This window comes from Pelodiscus sinensis, chromosome 2 (genome assembly GCF_052426305.1).
Source record: "Pelodiscus sinensis isolate ZL-2025 chromosome 2, ASM5242630v1, whole genome shotgun sequence".
NCBI classification, from domain to species: domain Eukaryota; kingdom Metazoa; phylum Chordata; order Testudines; family Trionychidae; genus Pelodiscus; species Pelodiscus sinensis.
The window spans coordinates 181,116,018-181,141,695 of NC_143053.1; the positions used below are offsets into that span (position 1 = coordinate 181,116,018).

Here is a 25,678-nt window from a genome sequence, read left to right on the forward strand (position 1 = left end):
AAAGTTAAAAAAATACTGTGTAGTCTACAGGAAATTCCACACTGGCTTATATAAATCATAATATCAGGAATGTTTCAGATCTAAACAAGTTAGACAATTATCTCTTTAAATGAAATTTTATAGCTTTAAATATATATTTAGTACACACAAATATATGCTATATCTATATATACTGTATATATATATTTCTATAAATCTATATATGTGATTTTATATGCTTTTGTGTGAGAGATTATAAAAGTATGAAATGTGCTAATAAATTGATAGCATTTTAAGTGTTCCCACATTCTGTCTCTGACTAGCATTTCCAGGATCTTCTCTGTAGTTGATCAGAGTTTTGAGTGTGGTTTATTTGCTCTCTCCTAGCTTTCTTACATATGTGTTAAATTAGCTTATTTACAAATCATGAGTGTTTCCAATAAAGATTTTTTAAAAGTCTGCCAAATCAGTCCTCTACCTTTCTAGTCACTTCCTTCAAAAATAATTCAGATCATGTCCAGCCCTGGAAGATGCTCATATTTCTCAGTCACTTTTTCTGGTTTGGTGGTGTTATTCTTTACCATTTTCTTTTCCTCTCCTAGCAGATCTAGATTTGCTTCTATCATTGGTTGTCTTTTTTTTTTTTGCTTATAAATGTGATCATAGTTTAATCTTTCCAGTACTCTTTGGTGCCTTATTTATGTCTCTTTTAGGGTTGGTCCACATTACAAAGTTAGATCAGTTTACCTACATGACTCAGGGCTATGAAAAATGTCATGTCTGGCATGATGTAATTAAGCTAACCTAAGCCCCTGTGTAGACATTGCTAGATCAATGGAAGAATTCTTCCATCAATCTAGTTACTGCCAGAAGCGGCTTTACTGTAATAATGGAAGAACCACTTCTGTTACTTTAATAAATGCCTATTCCGCAGCACTACAGCAGCACAGCTGCAGAGTTTCTAGTGCAGACATACCCTGACTCTTGGTTTTTATTTCTTTGATCATTTTGCTAGTACAAGCAGTCCCCGGGTTACGTACAAGATAGGGACTGTAGGTTTGTTCTTAAGTTGAATCTGTATGTAAGTCGGAACTGGCGTCAGCCGCTGCTGAAACTGATCAGTTTCAACCGCGGTTGAATCTGGACGCCAGTTTTGACTTACATTCAGATTCAACTTAAGAAACCCAGGCGGCCCCAAGTTAGCTGCTGCTGAAACTGATCAGCGGCTGATTCCAGGAAGCCTGGGGAAGAGCAACTCTGCCTCGGGCTTCCTGTAGTCAGCCGCTGGTCAGTTTCAGCAGTGGCTGACTTGGGGACACCTGAGGCAGAGCAGCTGGGGTGCTGCTGGGTTGCTCCAGTAGCGCGGCTCCTTGGCGCTACTGGAGCAACTCAGCAGCACCCCAGCTGCTCTGCCCCAGGCGTCCTGATTCAGCCGCTGCTGAAACTGACCAGCAGCGGCTGAATCAGGACGCCTGGGGCAGAGCAGCTGGGGTGCTCCGGGTTGGTCCGGAGCGGCGCTGCGGGACCAACCCGGCAGCCCCCAGCTGCTCTACCCCACGGGTAGGCAAGAAAAGCCTGGTCTGCTGGGGGGGGGGGCACTAGCTGCACCCCCCCCCAGCAGACCAGGGAGACGGGGGTGGCGGGACCACCCAAGTCCTCCACGGTTTTGCTCCGTCTCCCTGGTCTGCTGACCTGGGAGACGCGGAGCAAAGCCGCAGAGCACGCAGGCAGCGGGACAGTCCAGGCGCACCGCGGCTGTCCCACTGCTGGCGTGCTCCGAGGCTTTGCTCCCCATCTCCCTGGTCTGCTGGCCAGACCAGGGAGACGGGGAGCAAAGCCGTGGAGCACGCCCGCAGCGGGACAGCCCAAGCGCGCCTGGGCTGTCCCGCTGCGGGCATGCTCCAAGGCTTTGCTCCCCGTCTCCCTGCAGGCCAGGGAGACGGGGAGCAGCTTTTCTCACCCCGGAGGACGGGGGTGGCGGACCGCGGCGCATCTGGGCGTCCCGCCACTCCTGTCCTTCGGGGCGAGAAAAGCCCCGTTCGTAACTGCGGATCCGACATAAGTCGGATCCGCGTAACTCGGGGACTGCCTGTATGTGAATTGCCAGGGCACAGTTTACACTTCATTACTCTCTTATTTGTCATAGGTCTCAACCTTTCCCCTTATGTCCGTTCTCTTTATCACATTTGATTTTACTCAACTCTTTGTCTCAGACTTTGCTTTGCCAGTGTCTGATGAATTTATTTTCTCTACTGTTTTGGTGGCTAACTTAATTACAGAGTAGTCCTGTGGCACCTTAGAGACTAACAAAAATATATGTATAGTATCATGAGCTTTTGTGGGCAAAACCCATTTCATCAAATGAGCTGGAGTTGAAATTTGGCCGTGTGTGTGTGGAGAGAGAGAGAGAGAGAAATATTTTTTTCTCTTTAGTTCCAAATTGTATCTTCTTCGTTTTCAAACAAAGTGAGGGACCAGAATTTTTCAAACTCAGAAGCCTTAAGCTAGACACCTATATCCACATTTCAGGCATCCAGATAAGCATATTGATTTCCAGTGGTGCTGAGCACTTGCATTACTTAATCAGGAGAGTGAAGAAACTAGTATTGCACTTGTTACTGACCTTTTTTTTTTTAGCATCCAGTCTATATTAATTTTATTTGGTGATGAAAATTTCAGAAAACATGGAAGCTCTGCCCACATCCTGAAATAGGAGTAGAAAGCCCAAGCAGGAGAAGTTTCTGAAATGAGAACGTCTCCCTATTGCTGACTCCAGTAGCTGTGAGTGTACATACCAAAAATGACAGCTTGGCTGGATGTGTTGTCAGGCTGTTTACACTTCCTGTAACATACAGTGTGGACAGTTACGTTTTTCAACATCGCACCATAAACAAGGCACTAAAGCAATCCAACTTCAGGATGACATTGGGATGCCTGGGGTACAGTAGCTTCAACTCAGGAGTCCCAGGTTTGCACGTGAATTAAAAATTTCTTAACCTGTCCTTGACAATCAGTATAGATGCTCACGTGGTAGGTTCTCCATCCCAGAGTTCTCTGATTAAAGTCCCACTAGCCCTGAGTTTACATTGCACTGTAGACATACCACAGAGTATGTCTATACTGTGGTAAAATCCCCACAGCCCTGAGCACATCCCTAACTCTCAAAGCCCAAAGGGCTTGCAGGCCTCAGGCTACATGGCTATAAAATTGCAATGTAGATGTTTGGGTTGGAGCTGAATCTGAGGCTGTAAGACCCTGTGAGGAGGAAGATTTCTGAGCCCAGGCTCCAGCCTGAAATATTTACACTGTAGTTTTATAGCCCACAGCATGAGTCCTGCAAACCCAAGTCAGTTGAACTGGGCCAGCAATGTTCATGCCACAGGTCTTTTACTGCAGTTTCGATGTACCCACAGAGGTAATTCAAACAGCAAAAAAAACACTCAGGCTGCAGAGAGTGATAGTTATCAGCTGGGGAATTGTACTAACCTGAACTGTAGTTGATATTTTTTGATGAGTTAAAAGCTCACTCAGACTGCTTTTGTGTTTGGAATGGATGTGAGTTGGAGCAATATTCAAATTATAAAGAAAATGCTAATAGTCATGTAGTGGCTTTTGAAGAGACCAGTATCTGTCTAGCCAGTTCTGTGTTGTCTGTTGACTTACTTGCATATTGTTAAAATGTATTTATATAAAATATATATATTTTTTAAATTATCCACTCATTGTTCGCTGGATTCTGTAGATTGGGTTATTATATGTAAGCACTCAATATTCACTGTAGATACAGCCCAGTACTCTTTGAAACAGGATACTAAGTATGATAAATAGCCTTCATGTGTAATATAATAGTACATGGAAAAGTAAAGAGAATTGTTGGTTTATATTCCACTAAAGTCATTACATTATTTTTGTTTTAAAGTAGCAGCAGCAGCTAGGCATTCTTATATCTATAAATCAGCTGAAAAGGAAGTAGTTATTTGAGGATGTAAGAGAAGATTAATATAATAAGGAATAATAATCCAAAACAGTATTAAATTATGGGGTTTGGATGACAAAATGTACTATACAGTACTGTGAATTATAGAGGCACTGTAGTAAAAACACGAGTAGCCAGCAACTAGCATTTGTACTAAGTTTTTAAGAATATAATTTTGGGCATTTCTGAGTATAATTAAAATATAATAATTGAAAAAAGCACATTATGTGTTCAGTAATTATATTCTATGAAGTGGAGCATATTAGTGCTATACAGTATGAATGATCCATGCTGCCTGATAATTCTAAATTAACAAAATAATAAAAGGCTTTCACATTTCCTGTGCAACTTGAAGACAAGTAATACTGCATATTGATTTCCTCCACTTAAAAATTAACTACTGAACATTGTTATCAACTATCTGTCTGACTCATGCCTCCAGTTGTATTTCTTCCAAGGTAAAAGTTTTCAACAATGCTGGAATACTCGTAGCAAAAAATGGCAAATGTTATGTAGTATAGATTGAGATGGGGTTTCTATTATACCTCCCTCTTTTAAATTCTTTGTTTAAATTCCTTGTGTTTCTTTAATTTAAAAAAAAAGTTTCAAATTATGCGAACCATCACTGTGAATGTCTTTATTGTGTGGCTATAATTATATCTGTAATTAGGATTGCCAGGTGTCCCCAGTTTTGAACTGGACAGTCCAGTATTTGAGCTTTCTGTTCAGGAAACAAATTGAGAAAATATAAATGAGAAAATATGCATGTCTGGTATATTCTAAATAAGATGTAATGTAATGTCAAGTGTGTCTGGTATTTTTGTTGAAATCATCTGGCAACCCTATCTGTAATACTGTATTAACATAATAACATTTTATATTTAATTTACCCCAGTGTTCTCAATTTATAAGATTTGTTTTGCAGAGCAATCAGAGGTCCCATTTAGAATTGGGCCTTCTGATCTAGGTAAAATACAAATAATATTACAAAAATTGCATAAGGTATGTAAAACCAGTGGATAGCATCTACCTCGTTGTTATGGTGTAACTGTTAGTTGAGTTTGAAAAACTTAAGCTAAATGTGACCTCTCTGTATTCAAATCTAGGCTATTGGCCAGAGAACTAATTCAAATATAGAATTTTGTCCTCAAAACACATATGCATATAAACATGCATATTTTCAGGATGAGAATTACAATTGACAGAGGTTTAAAATGGTATCTTTCTTTGTTTATTTTTTCATCCTAGATTTTCTGTGTTCGCTATGACTGCACCCAAAAGGAAAGTGTCTCAAACAATTGAATGAACCATATTTCTGGCCTATGCTGGGTTCCCCTAGTTCTTGAAAGATATGAAATTGGGAGAAGCTGTAGTACAAAAAGACCCTGTTTCTGTTTTCTCTCCTGCAGCCCAATTGCTGTGCCCGTTTTTATAATTAAATTATAAAGTGTTAATATATGTGTATTAATGTACATTAGACTTCCTAACACCTCCTTTGTATTGTCAGGCCATGCTTGATTCTTTATCTCATCTCCCTGAGTGGTATGGTATAAAGGAAATGCAAGCAAACTGGATAGGTGATTGTGTCGGATGCTACCTTGACTTCATGTTAAAGGTAAGTTTAAAAAGTTTACCATCCCTTTCTTTGTGTGAAATATGCAAAATCACTGAAATGAAGAATGGGATTTCTTTTTCTCTCTAGAAGACTTGAAAGTTAAAGATATTATTACAGGTTGAACTTCTCTAGGCAAGAACTCTCTGGTCTGAAAACATCCATGGTCCGGAATGATTTTGGTTAGCCAGATGTCCGCTTTTCATGGGTGTGGCCAAGTTTCCTGTGGTTCCATAAAGTTTGTTTACAGCCATCAGTCCTTACTCTGTGTTCTGTGCTGTTATTTAGCTCTAATTTACCCCTTAGTGCCCTCTTACAGCCCAGTAAGCAGTGGAAGTGTCAGTAATGCTGTTAGACAATATTGATCTCCCTTGGTTCGGCAAATTCTCTGATTCGGAACCGGTCAGGTCCGGAGGGTGCCAGACTAGAGAGGTTCAACCTGTATAAATATATATGTTTATTAAATGTATCATTTTGTATCATTTTTCTTCTTGCTGCACTATAACATTCATAGCTCATTGAAGATTTCCTGCAGAAAGGTTATGGCAGACTTTAGTGTTTTTGTAAGTGAACTTTAGTTAATAACCCAAATCTATGGCTGTTCAGAGTTCACATTGTAACCCAATGCAAATCAAGATGTGAGGTTACTTATATATCAGATTTAATGAGAAGCTACTGTCATGAGATTATATTTAGTCACTGGAAGGAGTACAAAAATAAATATGTAGGATTAAGATAAAACAAAGAGGACAAGTATATTGAATTGTTTCTGAGTGTTCTCATAATGATCATTTCAACTTCTTTGATCATATTTAAAAGGTCTAATGCTTCATTATAATGGAATTTATTCGTGGGAGAAACGTAGTAACATTTTAGTAACTTCTCAATATAGAAAGTAAGAAACTGAAATCCTCCACCAAAATGTGGTGTGTGATTTGAGCAGTTTGGAACTTGCACCTGTTCATTTTTGTCTGTCCCCCCTACAGTCCACAAAGTCCACTGAAGAGTGCCAAGAACCTATGCAGATCTAACTTAGTAGTTGTTCAGTCTCTGACGATTCCCAAGAAAAGCCAGTGTCAAGTATAAGTTTGTTTTTGCTAGTGTGGTTATTGGCTTGTAGGACAAAAGTCATATGAAATTATTATTAGTTCTTATTGGGACTCAAACTCCAGTAGTATTTTGCAACTGAGTCTTTAAAACTATTTTTGGTTAAATGCTTTGGATACAGAAGCTTTCTTTGCTATATATTTGTTTTCTTCCTAACATTGAGATCACAGAGCCTGTCCTGCCAACCCACATGACCGTAAAAACTTTTTAGAGCAATTGGTTGTTGAGGGTGCACACATAACTCTGAAGTCCTTAGATATGAGTGTAGACCAATAGAGTACGGTTTTTTTCCTTTTCTTCCACTATTGGGAAATCTATGCTAAAGTGAGTTTCTTTACGTTGATAGTGCTATTGTAAGTACTATGTTCAATGCAGACTAGAAAATAACATACTGACAGCGATGGGGGAAAAAAGAAAGCTAAAGAAAAGTGCCAGTAAAAAAAGAGGAAAGAAGCTACAGAGAACTTAAGAAAAATACAGGTTCACTTGCTCTGTGCTCCGTCCACAGAAAAAAATAGAGAATATTTGACATGCTTTTGCAAAGATGCAAAAATGAAAGACACTTGATGCTCTAGGGAGATATTTTCAAAGGTACAAATGGTGTTAGGCACATAGCACCCTATCACTTCAGTGAGAGCTAGGTGCTTATTTGCTATGGCCTAACATTTCATAAATGTTTTAATTTCTAGGAGCCCAAAATGAAATATCTTAAAGAAGCTCAGTACATTTGAAAAACAGGCCATTTTAGTTCGAGGCTTCTGCAAATGTATGCCTCTATGTGCACTTGAAAATCACTCTGAGGGCTCCATGTGCTAGAGCATGTAACTGGACCAAAATTCTGCAGCACTCTGGTGTGGCAAACTTGGAATTCTACGGTAGTCTCCTTTTAAATTTTAAAAATATTTTAAATTAATAACATATAATAATAAATACCATCTGTACAGTTTCCCCAGTGTTCATTATATATTACAATTAATTTATTTCATTGTGCCATCTTTTCCAGTTTGTATTGTGTTGTCAGTACAGAAATCTGTAGCATTAAACTTCATTCTAGAAATGTCAGTGTGGAGTCTGGAGATGGAAACAATGAAGGGTGATGCTTCCCCGTTACTTGGTTACCTGGTTGTTATCCGTTAACATCCCTAATAATAACTATCTTTTTGGACAAAAGAGAAGTTAGTTTTGATGGGCTGGAGTTGTTGGTTCAGTAAATCCCATTTCATCCCAGATGGCATTTGGGATTCAGCTGGAGCTGAGAGGTGGCAATGTTATCTGGGCCCCTCTCCCTAGCCCAGTCTGGTTAGGACATCTCAAGATTAGGATAATGAAGACCTGGGGTTCCAGGAGATGAAGGGGATGGAAGCCATGAAGGTGAAGCTTGCTTCAGTAGCCACCATTTCTGTTATTTCACTTTATCAGTTCTTTCTGTATTTTCTTTCCCCCAAAAGTTTGTTACTTTTAGCAAGAAGTGATGGATGGAATAACCCATCTCCACATTAATTTTCACACCATTAGGCCTAATATCTGATACATTTGTTTTAACAAACACAATTTGAACAGTCCTTGGATTATATCAATATATGCATGGCCTTCTCTTTGAACTAATTTAGTCTGTTTCTCTTGCACTTGTTTATAATATTCTTTATTAAAAATAATTTGACCTGCTTTCCACGGTATATCCCTATGCAGGCAAAAGCAATAGAGCAATTGCCACAAAAGGAGGAAATATAAAAAATGCATTTTAATGGAGAAAATTAGCAATAAAACTACTCTGAAATACTTTCTGTCCTTTATCAGGTTAATGGCAAAGAAACAGGAGAGAAATTGGTTGCCTATACATATACACCTGAAGCCATTTATGGTGCTTCCCACTTACATATTTTACCTGATCATAGACTCCTGCATGGGAATAGTAGTGTGAAGGAAGTGTTGCAGAGAGAGTTTGTTCCAGGCAAAGGTGAGTTTTTGCTCAAATTTTTTTTTCTGGAAGTAAGACAGTTTCAGAGCATAATCTTAAAAAAAGTAAGCCTGAGCGTGACAATTCCTGTGGAGGAGAAACAATTCCCTTTGATTCTTTGTACATAGCAAGTAGTATTACTTTTCCTCTCCCTAACTTCAAGTACGGTGGGGTGACAGTAACTGGAATATCAATCTTAGTGTTATAATGGTTGTAAAATCTTTAAATAAGTCAATTGATTGCATGAAAATAGGGAACTGAATTCCTGTTTCTATTCTGGGACCTTTCTACCATGAATAGTAGAAAGAGTCCACATTCTGGCTGTAGTTGCCCAGTGGAAAATTCTCCTGGTGGAGGGTTGCCTCCACATTGGCATAAAGCTGGCAGGCCTAACCACAAGTGCCTCCTTATTCTGCCCTCCATCCCTGGGGTGTAGAAGACATGTGGGAAAGGATCAGAGTGTGGAGGGCACATGACTAAGGTATGCTTTGTCACACTGATCCTCAGCTGGCATAGGGTCTCAATGGAGTAAATCAGAGTTGGCATTGACTTATTCTGAAGCTGGTACAGACTGTGTTCCAGTGTAAGAGAGTTGTAATTGACTTCTTAGGACACCCTACTCACGAGGGCTAAGTAGAGCTATGGCCCATTGTTTTGTTACATTTGGAAACCCACAATAATAAGAGTAACAAGATGCCTTAAAGCAGATTAAGTACAAAATATATATGATTTATTTCCACTCCATCCTGCTAATACTTGCATTTTTATTAAGTTGAAAAAAATATTACCTACCTTGTGCGCACATGTTATAAAATCAACTCCTCTTACATTCAGGGGAACAGATAACCAGTTGCATATAGGGTTACCATCAATATTTTTTGTTAGTCTCTAAGGTGCTGCAGGACTATTTGTTGTTTAAGTTCTGTATTGCTTACTTTTTTCCTGATGTCTCGCTGGGCATAAAATTAAGGCTACTCTAAATTGCAACAGCTCACAATAGTCCATAAAGGGCCATCTGCTTGCTGTGGGTAGTTGGAGCACAGCGCATTTCAGCCACTCGTCCCCACTGTGACATGCTCACTGAACAGAGTGCTGAAGGTGGTATAGGAACTGGCTATGCCAGGTTTACAGCTGTTGGGGATTTGCCCACAAGGGGGAAATCCCCAACAGGAAAGAGATGCCTGATTTCATCACCTTTGCACCACTGGGCACATGGACAAAGCCAACTAGAGAATCTTGAATACTAATTTTTCCACCTCATTCAATGACCGAATACTTGGCTCAGAGCTTGAGGCAGCTGTTTAAGAATTATTTTTATCTTTGCTGCTCAATGTGTGGCTCATTGCCTCATTAGCTTTATATCCTCCAACTTCTGCAGGGAATGAGGAAGGAATCATGCAGGGAAAAAAATGAACATGTAATTAAAGATAGTGTCATAATGCCCATGCACTGGGAGCAGAATTATGACACTTCCTGACTTGAAAGGTTCATTTTTGCAACTTGGATATTTTTTCATATAGAATCAGAAGAAACAGGAATCGGAAGGTATTGGTTATCTCCAGCTTCTTCCATGGAAACCAGGAGAAACAGGTGTTGTGATATCAGAGGGATTCTGCTGTATGATTAAACATCATACTGCCCCTGAAAAATGCACGTTAAGCTCTTAGAATTCACCTAAATCAGAACAGATTTTCATTGGCCCAGAGAAGGGCACAGATGCATCCTAGGGATTACCTCCTTGCCACATTTTATATTCCTGTGCCAGACAACCAGAGTGCAAAAGCTGTGCAATAATGATCATGTGGTTTTTTTATATCTGCAAAATTGTATTTTTACACATTTCCTACACAAAAGTAGTTGAACCATTGTTGCTTCAAGTTGCCCAAAAGAAGTCACCCTCCTGTGAGACCAGATCCATAAAATTTCAGAAATAATGAATGAAAGTTTGAGACAGTTATAAGCAATTGTGAAAAGAACCTATAAAATGGAAACAGTTACACACCTTGTGATGTGCCCCAGTGTATAATCTGGAACTATGGGACTACTGTGCTCCATCAGTTCTCCTCTCTGGGCTGTCTCATACAATACAGTGGTAGCAACAATCAGCGGAATCCCTCCAGGTGCTGTGATTACTCAGTTAACTGTAGAGACACTTTCAGCTAAGTTGCATGAATGCTCTGTAAGACACTCATGAGTTACACAGAGACCCCACTCAATTTTCCAAGCCTTGCACCCCAGAAATGCACCATTTTGCACAGCTCTCAGTGCAAGCTCACCAGTTAGTTCACTACTTCATTAAAGAAAAGTGGACACTTAACAGCCTTTGAGACATGGGAGTTAGGTAATTACCCTGGGTATGTGCCCTTTCTGAAGAGTCTCTAGAAGAGTGGATTTTTATTGTTGGGCCATCAATACATATCTAACTGGTCCTGATGTACTGTATATCTGTCTTGTCAGTTGCTCCTTTGTTACTACTGAAAGGCAAGCTGTGAGCATTTCCCACTTATCCCATGTTTCAGTAACAAACACAGCAATATTTCATAACTCCACATAAAATGATAGTATGTATAATCCAACATGATAGTAATATTCAACAGATACCTCATTTTAAATGATACCTTACAAGCCATACTGTGTATAAAACATATAATCATATAACTGCAGTGTGCTATTTTGAGGTACAATGTGTCACACATCTACTATAGTACTGCTATGCACTTGTGCTATTATATATGTGTTCATCTGTACATGGACATACTGGCCCCCTTGAAGTCACTTTTGCCATTACCTTGAGTGATGACAGACTTTTACCCCAGATATTCAGATAGAAGTTTTGTATAAAAGCTCTAAAAAAGTGTATCAAATTAGACCTTACCAATGCTTTTAATTGCAGAATAATACATCCCTTTGCTATTAAAAAGGAAGACTTTTAATTTTTGGTTTGGCAAGAAGTGATTTCCTGACACTGCTTTGCATCATTGTGAGTTCTCAATTGCACAGCTGGAAAGATGTGGTTGCCAGGAGAAAAAAGATGTGGTATGGCAAAGTAGCTTAATGTTCTTGTAGTGTTAGCTGGAATGTTCCATTACTTAATATTTTATGTAATTATTGTTTCAAGAGAAGTTAGCAATTAACTTTACAGTGTTTAAGCTTTGGCTCTAGCACAGTATAGTTAGGAAACGAACCTCCATTCAGTATGTATTAATGTGGAGTGTCTTGATGCAAGGATCTGCCCCCTAGATTGTTCATCAGTCAATTTGAGTATATTAATAGATTTGTATAGGTTTATAATTAAAATGTCATCCCTTTGCCATGATTATAATTACGACATGAAGAGACCAAACAAAAAACTGAGATATTAGACTTGAAAATTGTTTCCCAGGCCATTCCAGGCTTCGCCATAAAACTGATTTTTTTTGCTGAGGGACGAGAGAGAGATTTAAAAAGTTGAATCTCCTATACATGAATTTTCTCTTTTTACTTGCTTTCCAAGAATGAAAATGACTCCCCGTTTCCTTTTTTTAATAGAAGAGGAAGACTTTGGGTTATGTTTAGCAGAGGAAATTTTCTGTGAATGCTGATAGTTCAGCATTAAGCTGAATATCCAACAAAGATGAAATCTAGAAAAGTAGTAATCAAGAAAGGGAAAAAAATGAGTAGTAGCTTGCAAACTGCCAAGAATAGTAACCGTACCCTTTCAGAGCTATTTATTTTACTTCAAGAAAATGTATTGTTTATGTTTTTCTAACAAGACTGAGTTTTCTGCTAAGCTGAATAGAGCTGGTATAACTAAGGGGAAAATATGAGTGGTCTAAGTTTCAGGTTTGCGGTACCATCCTAGACAGATTCAATTCCCAGAAGGATCAACTCAAGTCCCTCTTCCATCCAAGACCGGTGAAATACATGCTAGGCAATTTGCCATGTGAGTGTTTTTCAAACTAGACCTTAAACATTTAGGTCCTTTACATTTTGAATAGACTTTAAAGATCCCACAGCATTTTTAATAAGAGTAGGCATTTGCTTTAGTATCCTTGACTAAAAATTCTCTTCCACTCACAGTTGCATAGTATGCTGAGCAGTGTTCATCTACATCAATGTTTCTCAACCAGTGATACAAGTACCCTTAGGGGTACTCGAGAGAATTCTGGGGGGAGGGGGGTACGTCAGCACAACTGAAATTTGGAGAAAACTGAATTTTTGTTCTAAGTTTTACAGCGCTTTATTATTTTTGTACTTTTTTCACCGAAAAATTTCATCACTCATCTGGCTACGATTAAGTTGTTTAAGCAAATGTGTTGCAATGGTAGAAAAACGTTGTGTCTGAAAACTGTAGGTACTGGGGTTACTTATAATTTTTTTTTCAAAGGGGTACTTTATAAAAAAAAAAAGGTTGAGAAACACTGATCTACATGACTGTAGAACTCTGCCATGGTGAAAGTAATTTTTAAATGACTTTGATCTGAAGGGCACTGAAAAATTTAGAGATGGGCCTAATTTTCCAAATTCAGATCTGGATTGTGAGCCTTCAGTATTCAACATTTTGTATCGCAGGTTTTAATTTGTCCCACTTACCCTAAATACTGGGAACTTCTGCAAAATGCAGATGTGACTTCAGATTCTGAATTTAATGTCATGTACTTTTCTTTAGTCGGATCTGAAGCAGTATTTTTTCTTAGTTTTGTGGTAATATCCTCTAGCATCCAAGTTAGGTGTTTCTTTTGCTTCTGGCCCCAACCTAAGGCTAGCTCATATGAGTTAATGGTAATCCCTTATTCTAGTTGAGAACTATTTTTCTTTCTTAAATACTAAATTTCTGCTTTCTGTGAAACCTTTTGTGTTTTATTGATTCTTTTGCCTGGAAAGGAAAGTGAGCAACTTCTGTGAGCAACATCTGGGATTGTGAGGGAAGACAGGTAGGAGGTACTGTTATACCCTTCACCTTTGAAGGATAATTTTGTTCAACTATCTCAGCAAAAAGATATGAGAGAGCTTCCAAATCTATTTATGTCAAACTCCTCCGTTCTGCTATACCTACTACTTTTGACAGGTATCAGGTTGACTAGAATTTATTATTTTAAAGGAACACTTGCTATATATATGTCAGAGGAGTAGTCATGTTAGTCTGTAAGGGTATGTCTACACTACCACCCTAGTTCGAACTAGGGTGGTTAATGTAGGCAACTGGAGTTGCAAATGAAGCCCGGGATTTGAATTTTCCAGGCTTCATTTGCATATTGCCCGGCGCCGCCATTTTTAAATGTCCGTTAGTTCGGACTCCGTGCCCGCGGCTACACGCGGCACGAACTAGGTAGTTCGGATTAGGCTTCCTATTCCGAACTACCGGTACACCTCGTTCCACGAGGAGTAATGGTAATTCGGAATAGGAAGCCTAATCCGAACTACCTTGTTCGTGCCGCGTGTAGCCGCAGGCACGACGTCCGAACTAGCGGACATTTAAAAATGGCGGCGCCGGGCAATATGCAAATGAAGCCTGGAAAATTCAAATCCCGGGCTTCATTTGCAACTCCGGTTGCCTACATTAACCACCCTAGTTCAAACTAGGGTGGTAGTGTAGACATACCCTAACTTAAAAAAAAAATACCTTAAAAACAGTGAGTGGTCCTGTAGCACCTTAGAGACTAACAAAAATATATATGGTATCATTAGCTTTTCATGGGCACAACCCATGATAGCTCATGATACCATATTTATTTTACCGTCAATAGTAATGCATTGCTCTGAAATTGTTGTATCTACTGTTGTTTCAAGTAATTTCTAACATGAGTAACCCTGAAAGAGATTGGAGAAAAATAATGTGTTTTACTTGGTTTACTTTGTACAATTGTCTTTGCACATCTGTTCCTTTATTTCTTCTGTATAGTCACTTAGCTTCTTTTATTTGTGGGGATCTTTCAGATGCCATCAGGAAACAGAAAAAGGTTTTAAATCACAAAATTTGGCAATGGAACTTACAGAAGCTTTTAACAGGTTTAAATTCATATTTTGAAGTTGACTAAATTGAGCCTCTCCCTTTAAAAAAAGAAAGTACTTTTTAATTCAATGGATTACTTCATAAGAGATTAGGATGCAAAGCACAGAGATTTTCCTATTAATTAGTGAGATTCTTAGTACTGTTGGTATCATATTTTAATTTTTGTCATGTCTTTTCAGACTGTCTTACTTCAGTGACAGCAGTGAACTTACTTACCAAACAGGAGCTTCCTATAGTCATTTCTGCAAAATCAGATTTTGAGAATTATATTGATACTAAAATAGGTAAGTGACAGTTAAAATATAAGCGCAACAGTGAGTTTTTCAGTAACTATGTTGGAGCACCAGAACTGCTGCTGCAAATGTTTTAAGGTAATGACTGCATTAAGATCTGTAGAGGCCATATTCTTCTTAATTAAGGGAAAGGGAATGAAACTGTAGCTATGTAGGATTTTTTTATTGATCTGAATATGAAGAGGCAGGGTAATATATTATAACAAAAGCGAAAAATATTATAAAAATAAATAAAATTAAAAGCTGTCTTAAGTGAGAAGACCTTCACATTTTCTCTTAAGAATTATAGTGTAAGACATGTCAATATGAGTGCTCTCTTTCTCTCTCTAGCATATTATCATGATCCAAAACAGAACCTCATCAGTGTTTGACGCAAAATATAATCGCAAAAGACCAAAACTTGTAGCAGTATTTTTTTTGCTTTGCCTAAGAACCCCACAAGATAACTGTTAAAAATTTCCTGATATTAATAAATATATCAAACTATCAATCCAATGTGGCTTTATCTAATTATATTTGTTTTTATATCAATGAAATGAATGTAAAGTTATTGTGTTTGATCTTGGTCAGTAATCTCAGAACTGAAAACCTGAATGTAACATTCCCCAGGGCTCTCTGGTCTGTCTTTCCTTGCTGCTTCTAGTCTCTCTTCTGCTTCTTTCTTTGCACCTTATTACTTTTACATCCTGGGGAGTATTAGGCTATGTATGCTACCCCACTGGGCATGACCAGGTGAAATGTGGAATATTAGCGTGGGAGGTGCGGTGTAACATTTTCCTGCCCAAATTTCCTGCTAAAATACAAGGGCCACTTCTATAATAAAATACAGAATTATAGAGGTTCCTCTTGGTGAGCTCTTTTAAAATCAGTTCTGAAGTTCATTGTATTCTCATAAGCTGCTGATTTTTCTTAGAAATTCTTTGTTAAAAGTTATTAGAAAAATGGATTGACTAAATCAAGAGATGTGACTAGCCTACTAGCTGTGATATTATTAATTTCACAGCGTGGGTTAGAACTTGTTAGCCCAATCATATAATAGGCTGTATTATTATGCCCAGTTTTGAATCAGTAAAATGTAGGTGAGTAATGTGAACTGTTAAAGTGAGAATTTTTTAGGTTGTTTTATCATTTTATTCATCGTATTTTACTTCACAAAATTTTTAGATAGTCTTACAAAGCTGTAAAAGCTTAATACATATTTGGAAGATGTATATGAACAAGTGTGGGGGAGAGCATTGAGAAGGGAAAACAGAAGGGAACAATACATAGCATACATTAAAACTTTTCATTTTATGTGAGAGTTGAAAAATAAACTAGCTCACTCTTCTTAGTCCAAAAAGTGGGGCTTTTTAAATCTTAAAGATTGCATGTATTGTCTTTCCCCTGTGTTTTGCCTGTCTTTCTCATTCACAGTCATTGCCTTCCTTTTCAATATCTCCTTTCCAACCTTTGGAAAGCCAAGCATGGTTGCAAAGTCTGGTAACTTTTTCAAACTATTCATCCTCTTCAAGCTGTTTAAACTAACTTGGCTGTTTTATTAGGAAGAGGCCAGATTTTCAAGAGTCTCCAGATTGGCACATTCAAAAGTTTAGCTGGATGCCAACTGTTGATTTTTGACACAGAATTTTTGACGTCGTCTTCTTGGGGGAAAAAAATAGACTAAAATGTGGGTGCTGCTTTCCTCTGTACAACGTATGGTAAAATCACCTGTGGTAGATTATATGGGGTTCTTTAATTTATTAAGATACTGATATATGGTGCCTTGATATGGATTTAAGAATGGTAATATGATTCTTCTGCTCTGGAGATTACATAGTGATTCCCCATTTTTGGTTTCTTTCTGTTCATTCTTTTGTGTTATATGCTTCTGTATTTCCATATATTGACACAGTTGAAATATTTAACTTAATGGGCAGCTCCATGGATGAATAAGGGTGCTATACTATCCTTTGAACTCAAGTTTGTATTTTGATAATTCTAAGGCAGTCAGTGATAATGTTTGAGAGCTCCTAGAACTGCAGTATTTCTAGAAATAGGAAGGAAAAGAGCTAACCTGACATTTAGTTTGGTCAGTAATCTGCTGTTCTGTTAGGGTATGTCCATATGGCAGTTATTCCGAAATAACATAGTCAATGTCTACATTACAAGCAGTTATTTTGACATAAGGTCAAAATAATGTCGAGCTGGAGGACTTCTTACTGTGACTCCTGCAACCCTCATCTTACGAGGAGTAAGGGAAGCCAAAGGAAGAGTGCTCTTTCTCAGACTTCCTGCTGTGTAGACAGCGCCAAAAGCCGAAATAAGCTATTTTGACTTAAGTTACGCAATTGACGTCACTCCAGTTGCATAGCCTAGTTTGGCTTTAGCCCTACTGTATAGACGTCCCCTCAGAGGCCAAGTAAGTAATGCAGGCTTATTTAAACAAATGATCCCCAAAATGAAAAGCAAACTAATGTGGAAAGATATACCTCATTTTGTTATATAATATACCACACAATCTATAATTAATATTTGAATATAAATATGTATAATAAAAATGGGGATTTCTTAACTAACCACCAAAATGCAGTCCTTATTAGTGAAACACAGCAGCTGCTGAACAGATTGCAGCTGTCAGGTGGCAACATTGTGAACAAGGGTTATTTTAAAATAATATATCACTTTTTGATATTGGTAAATTGCAGCAATAAAAATAATTCTGTGTGGGTGAGAAAGGACTTGTATTGAAAAAGTGTGAATATCCCAGGTAATAAGGCACAGTGGGAAAAGGTGTCATCAGTGGCCTTAAGTTTTCTGATTGAATGGCTTATTCTGGCAGCAGTAGGAAATGCTTTCTTTAGCTTTATTCTTAAAAGAAGGTTGACATTACACTGAATTGGAATTACTGGAGATGACTTTGTAGTGGTAAAAGACAAGATTTTAAAGAGGAACCAGCCGTGTTGAAGGACTTTATCATGTCATACTTTCTTTTTAAAAAATACGACCTTTGTTTTAAATAAAACTTTCAGTTATGAAAATTGATTTTTTTAAATGACTAACTTACTATATATTTATGCTATTTGCTTAGTTTCTGCATCTCTCTGCTTGGTAATGAAAACAGATTAGTCAATTTCAGTTTTATTTTACTCAGTTTCAGACCCATTTACTTTCAGGTTCTTCTGAGCTAGCACAGTGATAATGAGTTTTGGGTTGTAAACACTATAAAATAATGTTTGCTTATAATTGTTGTCACTAATATTTCACAAGCTTGTTTTTATGCATTTTATGAAGTTTTGGCAATATTTAATTTGACCGTATTCTTGTTAAAGCCATTGGAAAGAAGTGCCAATAGATGAAAATATTTTTTCCTCGAAAAATTATGAGGAGCAGCCACATTAACTAGTTATGGAGCTGATTTTTCCCCCCTTCCCTGTCTAGGAATTCCTAGTATTAATCCAGAAGATGCTGCTGTAGCTCAGAATCTGGGTCTATCTTTCTCGGAAGTCATTGAAACACTACCAGATGGTTTGGAGACACTAGTCAACTCCAGAGAGGTTGGTGCACTTGTACTGAGGTTTTTTTTCTCAAGTACAGTGATAGCACAAACTAAAACCCACTACAGGTTGGACCCCTCTAGTCCAGCACCCTCCGGACTTAACCAGTCCCAGACAAGGAAATTTGCCGGACTATACAAAGTCTGGTGGGGAGGGGAGTGCTAGCCTCCCTGCTAGGCTTCTCTCCCCAGCCCTCTGGCACCGAGGCCCCCTGCTGTGGCAACCCTGCAGGCTCCACAGACCTGGTAGCTCCCATAGCCCTGCCAGCTTTGCTTCTCCCAAGCTCCAGGAGCGCCCTGCCAGCTGCAGGTGCTGATGCTCCATGGACTCTGCTGCCCAGCTGGCCCCACTGGCCAACTCTGCTGGAAGCCGCCAGCAACCTGTGCTGCTGAGACTTTCTAGGTTAGCAACATCTGGGGTCTGGCACCAAACCAAAGAGTTCCAGATCACAGAGATTCAACCTGTACCAGGAAAATGCCAGATATTTTGTTTTTGAGGCTTAATCTTCCAAACTTTACATACCTGAAAGAAGAAAAATGCTTTAATTGTCTAAACGTCACAATAGAGAAGGAATAATAAATTCCTTCATGAAAATGGTTTGATGTTTATTCCTGTTCTTCTTTTACACATTTGTTCTTCTTTCAGGTTAAATGTTTAATAAATTAATCCCCTTGGATGTAGTCACTGGAAGTGTTATTACCAGCCATTTCAGAGTTTCATATCTGTGTAATGATGTAACCCTAACACTAGAGTTCTTGTGAGTCTGAATGTGTGAATCAGAGGAGAGATGGGATTGTTGTTCAACAGGAGATGAATTTTGTGACTGTCTAACTTGGGAGGGATATTGAGTGTTTAAAAGAGGAAGAGAAGTATAAAATCACCTCAAATGAATGTGGGGAGAGGTCTGATTTGCTACTTATAGTCTTGCAATATCTGCTTTGGAGTATTAATATGCTGGATGTCTTGCCCTACGGAGATGCCACCTTAACTATAGATATGTGGCCAACAGAGCCCAGGAGTGCTGAACAGGCCCATCCTCAACCAAGATCTGTTCAGCCTGTCAAGGGAGTGACATTTATAGGCTTTGAAGGGAGATTTATCTAATTCTCATGACCACAAGGTTGGTGACTGACATGTAGGAAGCCTATAGTGGAGGGATGTAAAGTAGAAGAAAAATCTGGAACCTCAAAAATGCTTGGGACCCCTTTCCCGTCAGAGTTTGTGTGTTGGATTTGTGTCCTGTGCATATGAAAAATAACATCCTGGGGCTATTGCAGCATTATCAATAGTAGCTTATATCAGTCTGCCTTTCTTTTTATCAGTTCACAGGCATGACTAGGCAGGAAGCTTTAAAAGCCTTAACTCAGAAGGCCAGAAATAAAGGAATAGGTGGCTACCTATCAAGTGACAAGTTAAGAGATTGGTTAATATCTCGACAACGGTACTGGGGAACACCTATTCCTATAATCCATTGCCAGACCTGTGGGACAGTCCCTGTGCCTTATGAGGATTTACCTGTGGAACTTCCCAATATAACCTCCTTTACTGGAAAGGGAGCTTCCCCTCTAGAAACTGTCCCACAGTGGATGAACTGTTCATGTCCAAGGTGAGCAAATATTATATACTGTCCACTTGCAATCATTCTTCTCATATCTTAATGTTTCTTCATATAAGCTATTTTTCTTGATAAATACCTCATGGAGGGAAAGCTCAGTGTTTTTAAGTTAGAGGAAAGAAAATTAGAAAAATAAAATAGGGTTTTTTCCTTTTTTCTCCTCCATTCCTTTATAGTATTGCTTACTTCATTGATTGCAAGGTTTTTTTTTCTCTTCCAGCAGCAGAGTTAAAACAAAGGTTGTAGGGCAGTGATACTCAATCTTCAGCTCACAAACTGCCTGTGTCTCTTTCAGATGTAGCCTGCGGCTCTTCAAGGAGCTTCTGGAGGGCGGAAACCCCTGCTCTGCCCTCTCCGTCCTGGAGAGCCACGAAAACCTAGTTTGTGGCGCTGCTGAATGTAGTGCCTGTTCCACCAACTCCCTCCAGGAACATGGCAAATCAGCTGATTGGAGGAACAGGATTAGTTGAGCTCAGAAACAGAGCAAGCTCCAGGAAGGGAGATTTCTTCTCCTTGTTGGCACTAGCACAAGGGCTGAGGATATAAGTGATATTATAAATAGCACTGCTGCATGAAATGGTAAAGGTGTTGGTGGAGGGAACAAAATTAATAGCCTGGTATGCTCACCCATCCAATGGTTAACTAAATTTATTTTTCCTTGTATTGAAAATGTATTTGAAAATGTTATAAAATATTTGGTTATATTTATAGTTACATATTTTATATTACTGTATATGTGTTTGGTGGAATGGTGCATGAGGCATATAGTAGTCATGTGGCTCTTGATTAATGGTTGTTGCAAATGTGACTCCCAAGATGCATAACTGTGAGTACCACTATTGTAGAGTAAATTGTGTTGTTTTATTTGCTTTTGTGAGACTAACATCTTGATTATTTTTGTTAACAAGTCCAACAACAGAGATAAGATGGTGCTATTGCAGTAGAATCTTTTACAAAGATTCAAAGGCCTGTTACATTTTACATGACAGCAGATAATTCAGATTGAAGGAGTTATTAGTTTATACACCCATGGTTTGGATTTTGATCATACTATTTGTTTCTCGGTTCTTTAAAAACAGCATGTAGCTTATATTTAGAAAGATACATATTCCTTAGAGAAAACAAGGATATCCAGTCACTAGAGCTGGTTGGGTGTTGGGTATATTGAAGTCTGCTGGGGGGAGGGAATAGAACCTGGGGAATCCCACAGAGAAACCTTTTACCTTTTCCAGGCATATAGTGAAACCCTGCTGTCAGCAGAGCTGGTCCAGCAAGCAGGGCATTGTCAGGAGATCCATCACACTTCATAACATAGACATTGTAGGGATGTAATAGTGTAATCAATTAACTTATAAGCAAAAGCTTATAAGTTAATGCTATAGACTATGTGCATTTTCCCCCCACTCCTTGCCAGTACATTTTTTAGCAGGCTAGCCAGCAGCTTAGCTCAGTCCTGGCTTGCAGTGGGTCCTGGACCTACCCTCACTGTGGCTCTGCATTTAAAGTCTATTAGGAGCCAGGTGGGCAGACAGCCCAGCTCAGTTCCGGCTCATGCTAGGTCTGGGAGCTCAGACCACTCCCTCCTGGACAGGGGCTGCCTGGGGACTATAGAATAGTTGACTAATTGATAAGAATTCATGAGGTTAATTGACTATTCACTTAACCAATATTTAACATCCTTAAGACATTGTAAATGTGTTAGTTTTGAAGGCTAGAGTATTAGCATGAGTCTCATTTGGAATTAGGTGATTTACACAGAACAGTTCTGTGGCTCACTGGAAACTGGTTTGACTTGTTGATGTTGTATGTTTTAAGCGAGGAAAGACATACGCCTGTGTATTTCTGCAAAGAAAATGTCATTTCAGGTAGTCTTTTTTTATACAATGCACAGTAACAAGCTGAGGAGGATGGATATTTGAGAGGAGTCTGACTAAAGTAATTCTAATGTTAAGTAATGGTCTCAGCAGTGTCTTGTGGTCTGAAATCCTTGACTCTTACTGCAATCTTTGTTGTCAGCACTACAGGCTTTCCACGGATAAATATGTTGAAATTCCTTTGTTGCGAAGAGAGGACACTATGATTCTGATCTCCTCTAGATTATATATTCTAGCTACAGGCAGTATTTAATAGCTGGTATTAAGTGGATTAACAGGATGTGTAGAGATGGGAAACTAAGGTGGCTGTGGCTATGGGCACACAGATGGGGAATTTTGAAGCTATAGCCAATTATGAGTGGACTGGAGGGATGTGCATATTGACTTCATAGTAGTTCAAAATTATTCAGTTAATATGCAAATAATACTGTTTGGCTAGCTATAGGCTATTAGTAGCCAGTGTATAGTGGCTTGCATGCTATAACTATGTTAAGAACATAAGGAGGATAAACTGGGTCAAACCAGAGATCCATTTAGCCTAGTATCCTGTCTTCCAACAGTGATTGATGCAAAATGCTACGGAGGGATGAACAGAGCAGGACAACTTAGCTAGTGATCTATCTCTTGTCAGTCAGTCCCCAGATTTTGGTTACCAGAGGTTTAGGGCAACCAGAACATGAGATCATGTTCCTGACCATCTTGGCTAATAACTGTTGGTTGACCTGTCCTCCATGAACTTATCTAGTGAGTGAGCTGTAGCTAACTAGGGTGAAGGGAATTGCTTAAACTGTTATGTAAAGTATCCCAGAAGTTGATAGGCTGAGACAATTTTGTTATAATATAATAAAGTGTGTGTTTATTTCGTAATAAATGTATTATGTGTGTCTCTGGGCACATGTACAATATTTAATATAATTGTCTCCTTAAACTAAAAAGCCAACTAGAAACAGGATGCCTCCACTACAGTTATCCAGCTATAAGTAATAGCTTGTTACGAGATGGGCCTTGCATAAATATCAGACTGGAGAGAAAATAAGTGGTGGTGTTCCCCTAAGCTCTGCCCACAACCCAAGCTCACGTAGTCATGTTGCCAGAATGAGGCACCACTCAGTGTAAATTGTGCAGATAATTCATGTGAATGCCTCTCTGCAGTCTTGTTTGTTTTGGCTAGTATGCTGTCACTGCGTTAAGACCATAAAGAGGCCAAACCAGGTCAAACCAATGTTTTGCTCAGTTAAAATGTTCTGACACTGAATTATCATTAGGATCCTCTTGAGATGAATGTTTCAGACTGCGGGCAAATTCAGGCAGATGTGACTGTATCAACTTACATTTGGTTGACATTTTGAAGGTTAACTTCACAGTTGTAAAAAATGTTAAGGGAAGTTTATATTCTGGTGCACAAGATAGGAATTACTAAGTAAAAATTCTGTGCTTCTAATCTGACATCACCATGCCAATCCAACTCCTGGCCATGCACCATGCATTTAAAAGTAGCAAACTTGATCTGAGTATTCTGAGAGAGGAAGCGAAGGGCTTTCGACTAATCACACTCAAATACAAGTCCTCTCTGATACTTAACCACTAAGTACATGCACCTCACATGCCTGAGATGACCTGAAGTACTTCAACAAATACACGGAGACACAGGTTGTATCTTAGGCAGTCAGGACCCAAGCCACATAAAGACCATAGGTGCAGGAAGAAGGAGTGCAGGGGGTGCTACAGCACCCCCAAGTTTTGCACCTGGCTTCCCTGAACCTGGGGGCCAGCCCCGCTGCTGGCTATGGGTAGCCCTGTGAGGTTCTGCTGGCCCCACACACTTTGCTGATCCCCCAGGGTCCTGCTGCCAGCCCCATAGGCTCCACTGGCCTTTGGGCCCTGCTGCCTGCTGGTCCTGCTGTGAATGCCACAGCCCACCAGCCCCAGGGTCCTGCTGCTGGCCCAGGGCTCTGCAGCTGCCCCCAGCAGTGGCCCCACGCTGGAGAGATGAGGATTGTCAGCTCTCCCAGGCTGGACAGACCAGAGATCATTTGAAGCAATGAAGTCAGGTCTGTCTGATCCGGGAAAGTTGGCAACCTAGTCTCAATAGGTCTAAACAGGGGGTACAGCTCAGCACCCCAAAATTAGTTCCAGCACCACTAATAAAAACTTTATAGACCAAAGATTCACCATTCCCAGAAGTGGATAGCCAACATTGCTGTCAAAGAGCTTGTTTAATATATTTTCTATGGGTTATACCAATGAGGGGCAGCCTAGGCTAGTAAGTGGGCCTCCTTCATCTCAGTAGGCCACAAGATGGTTGTAACCGAGACAATCTCCTGGGATAGATCATTTTGCTAACAGCGCTTACATACCTAGAATTTGCAGGGGGTCCCTATCAAACCATAGCAGCACTTCGATTAGATGCAGAGAGAGCACACAGCTCTCTCTGTCAATGTTGTGTGTAATCAGCATGCACCTCATTTCACATGCCCTTGCTTTAAGTGTGTGTCACTGTTGTAATACCGGTAGAAAAAAACTACATGGATGGAAACTAGCAGAATCTGGCAACTCTGTGCATGAAAATGGTAATTAAATGTCTCATGAGCCATACACAAAACCCTAATGGGCCGCATGTGGCCCTCAGGCCACAAATTGCTCACCAGTGGCTTACACTATCAAGCAGGCAGGCACATTTGGCTGTGCAGCTGAAGCTTCCAATCACAGTAACAGATTAAAGTTACAACAGCCTGTTTACATTCTTTGTGTTTATGTATACTGCACACAGGTTTTCAGCTGGCTGCAACATATCATTTGTATTATAAATTTTTCATTTTATCAGAAATAGTCTTAAATATGGAGTAGCTGCAATAAATGCAAACCTAGTTTTAAAAAAATTGCTTCCTGCTGTTTGTTTCCATAAGCAAATTATTTCTGTTCATGGTAGAAGGAAAAACTATTCCAGCTTTTAACTTCTCATTTTGAATCCATTTTATTTTGTACCTTCAATATAATACCAAGCAAATACTGATTTGTTTTAGCAGCCATCATGAATCAAAATGGTATTACAACGACTAGGAAAGATAGTGGTAGAAAAGTAGCCGTGTTAGTCTGGTGGAGCTGAAACAAAAAACAGGACTGTGTAGCACTTTAAAGACTAACAAGATGGTTTAATAGGTGATGAGCTTTCGTGGGCCAGACCCACTTCCTCAGATCAAATAGTGGAAGAAAATTGTCACAACCATATACAGGCAGTCCCCGGGTTACATGGATCCGACTTACATCAGATCCCTACTTACAAACGGGGAGAGGCAACCCTGCACTAGCTGCTTCCCCCCAGCAGACCAGGGAGACGCGAAGCAAGCGCCCCCCTCCAGCAGACCAGGGAGACGCAGAGCGGCTTTTCTCAGCAGACACCTCAGCTTGAGAATAAAAGACTGAGGGAAGTGAGGTGGGGAGAATAAAACTGAGCTCTGGAGAAATGTTTGGCTAGAGTTTCCCCTACATATGTACCAGTTCCGACTTACATACAAATTCAACTTAAGAACAAACCTACAGTCCCTATCTTGTACGTAACCCGGGGACTGCCTGTATACCAATTATCTTACCAATTACAAACATAGCTTCCCCAATTATTACCTCTAATATCATTAGCTCACAGACATTTACCTCCCCCCCCCCCCATCTCCCTTCTGTTCTGAAATTTGATTTGTCCTTTTCATATGTGTGTTTTTTTTTTAATTGTATCCTTTGGTATA

General features: G+C 39.4%; 1 protein-coding gene across 1 annotated transcript in view; it reads left to right on the plus strand.

Moving 5' to 3' along the window:
• LARS2 (leucyl-tRNA synthetase 2, mitochondrial) overlaps nt 1–25,678 on the plus strand; it is a 118,850-nt gene that overhangs the window by 59,924 nt on the left and 33,248 nt on the right. Inside the window, exons 8-12 of the mRNA XM_075921874.2 lie at nt 5,463–5,570; nt 8,472–8,631; nt 14,803–14,907; nt 18,334–18,449; nt 19,772–20,055. Of these exons, the coding sequence (XP_075777989.2) occupies nt 5,463–5,570; nt 8,472–8,631; nt 14,803–14,907; nt 18,334–18,449; nt 19,772–20,055 (773 nt within the window). The remainder of the gene's footprint in view (nt 1–5,462; nt 5,571–8,471; nt 8,632–14,802; nt 14,908–18,333; nt 18,450–19,771; nt 20,056–25,678) is intronic.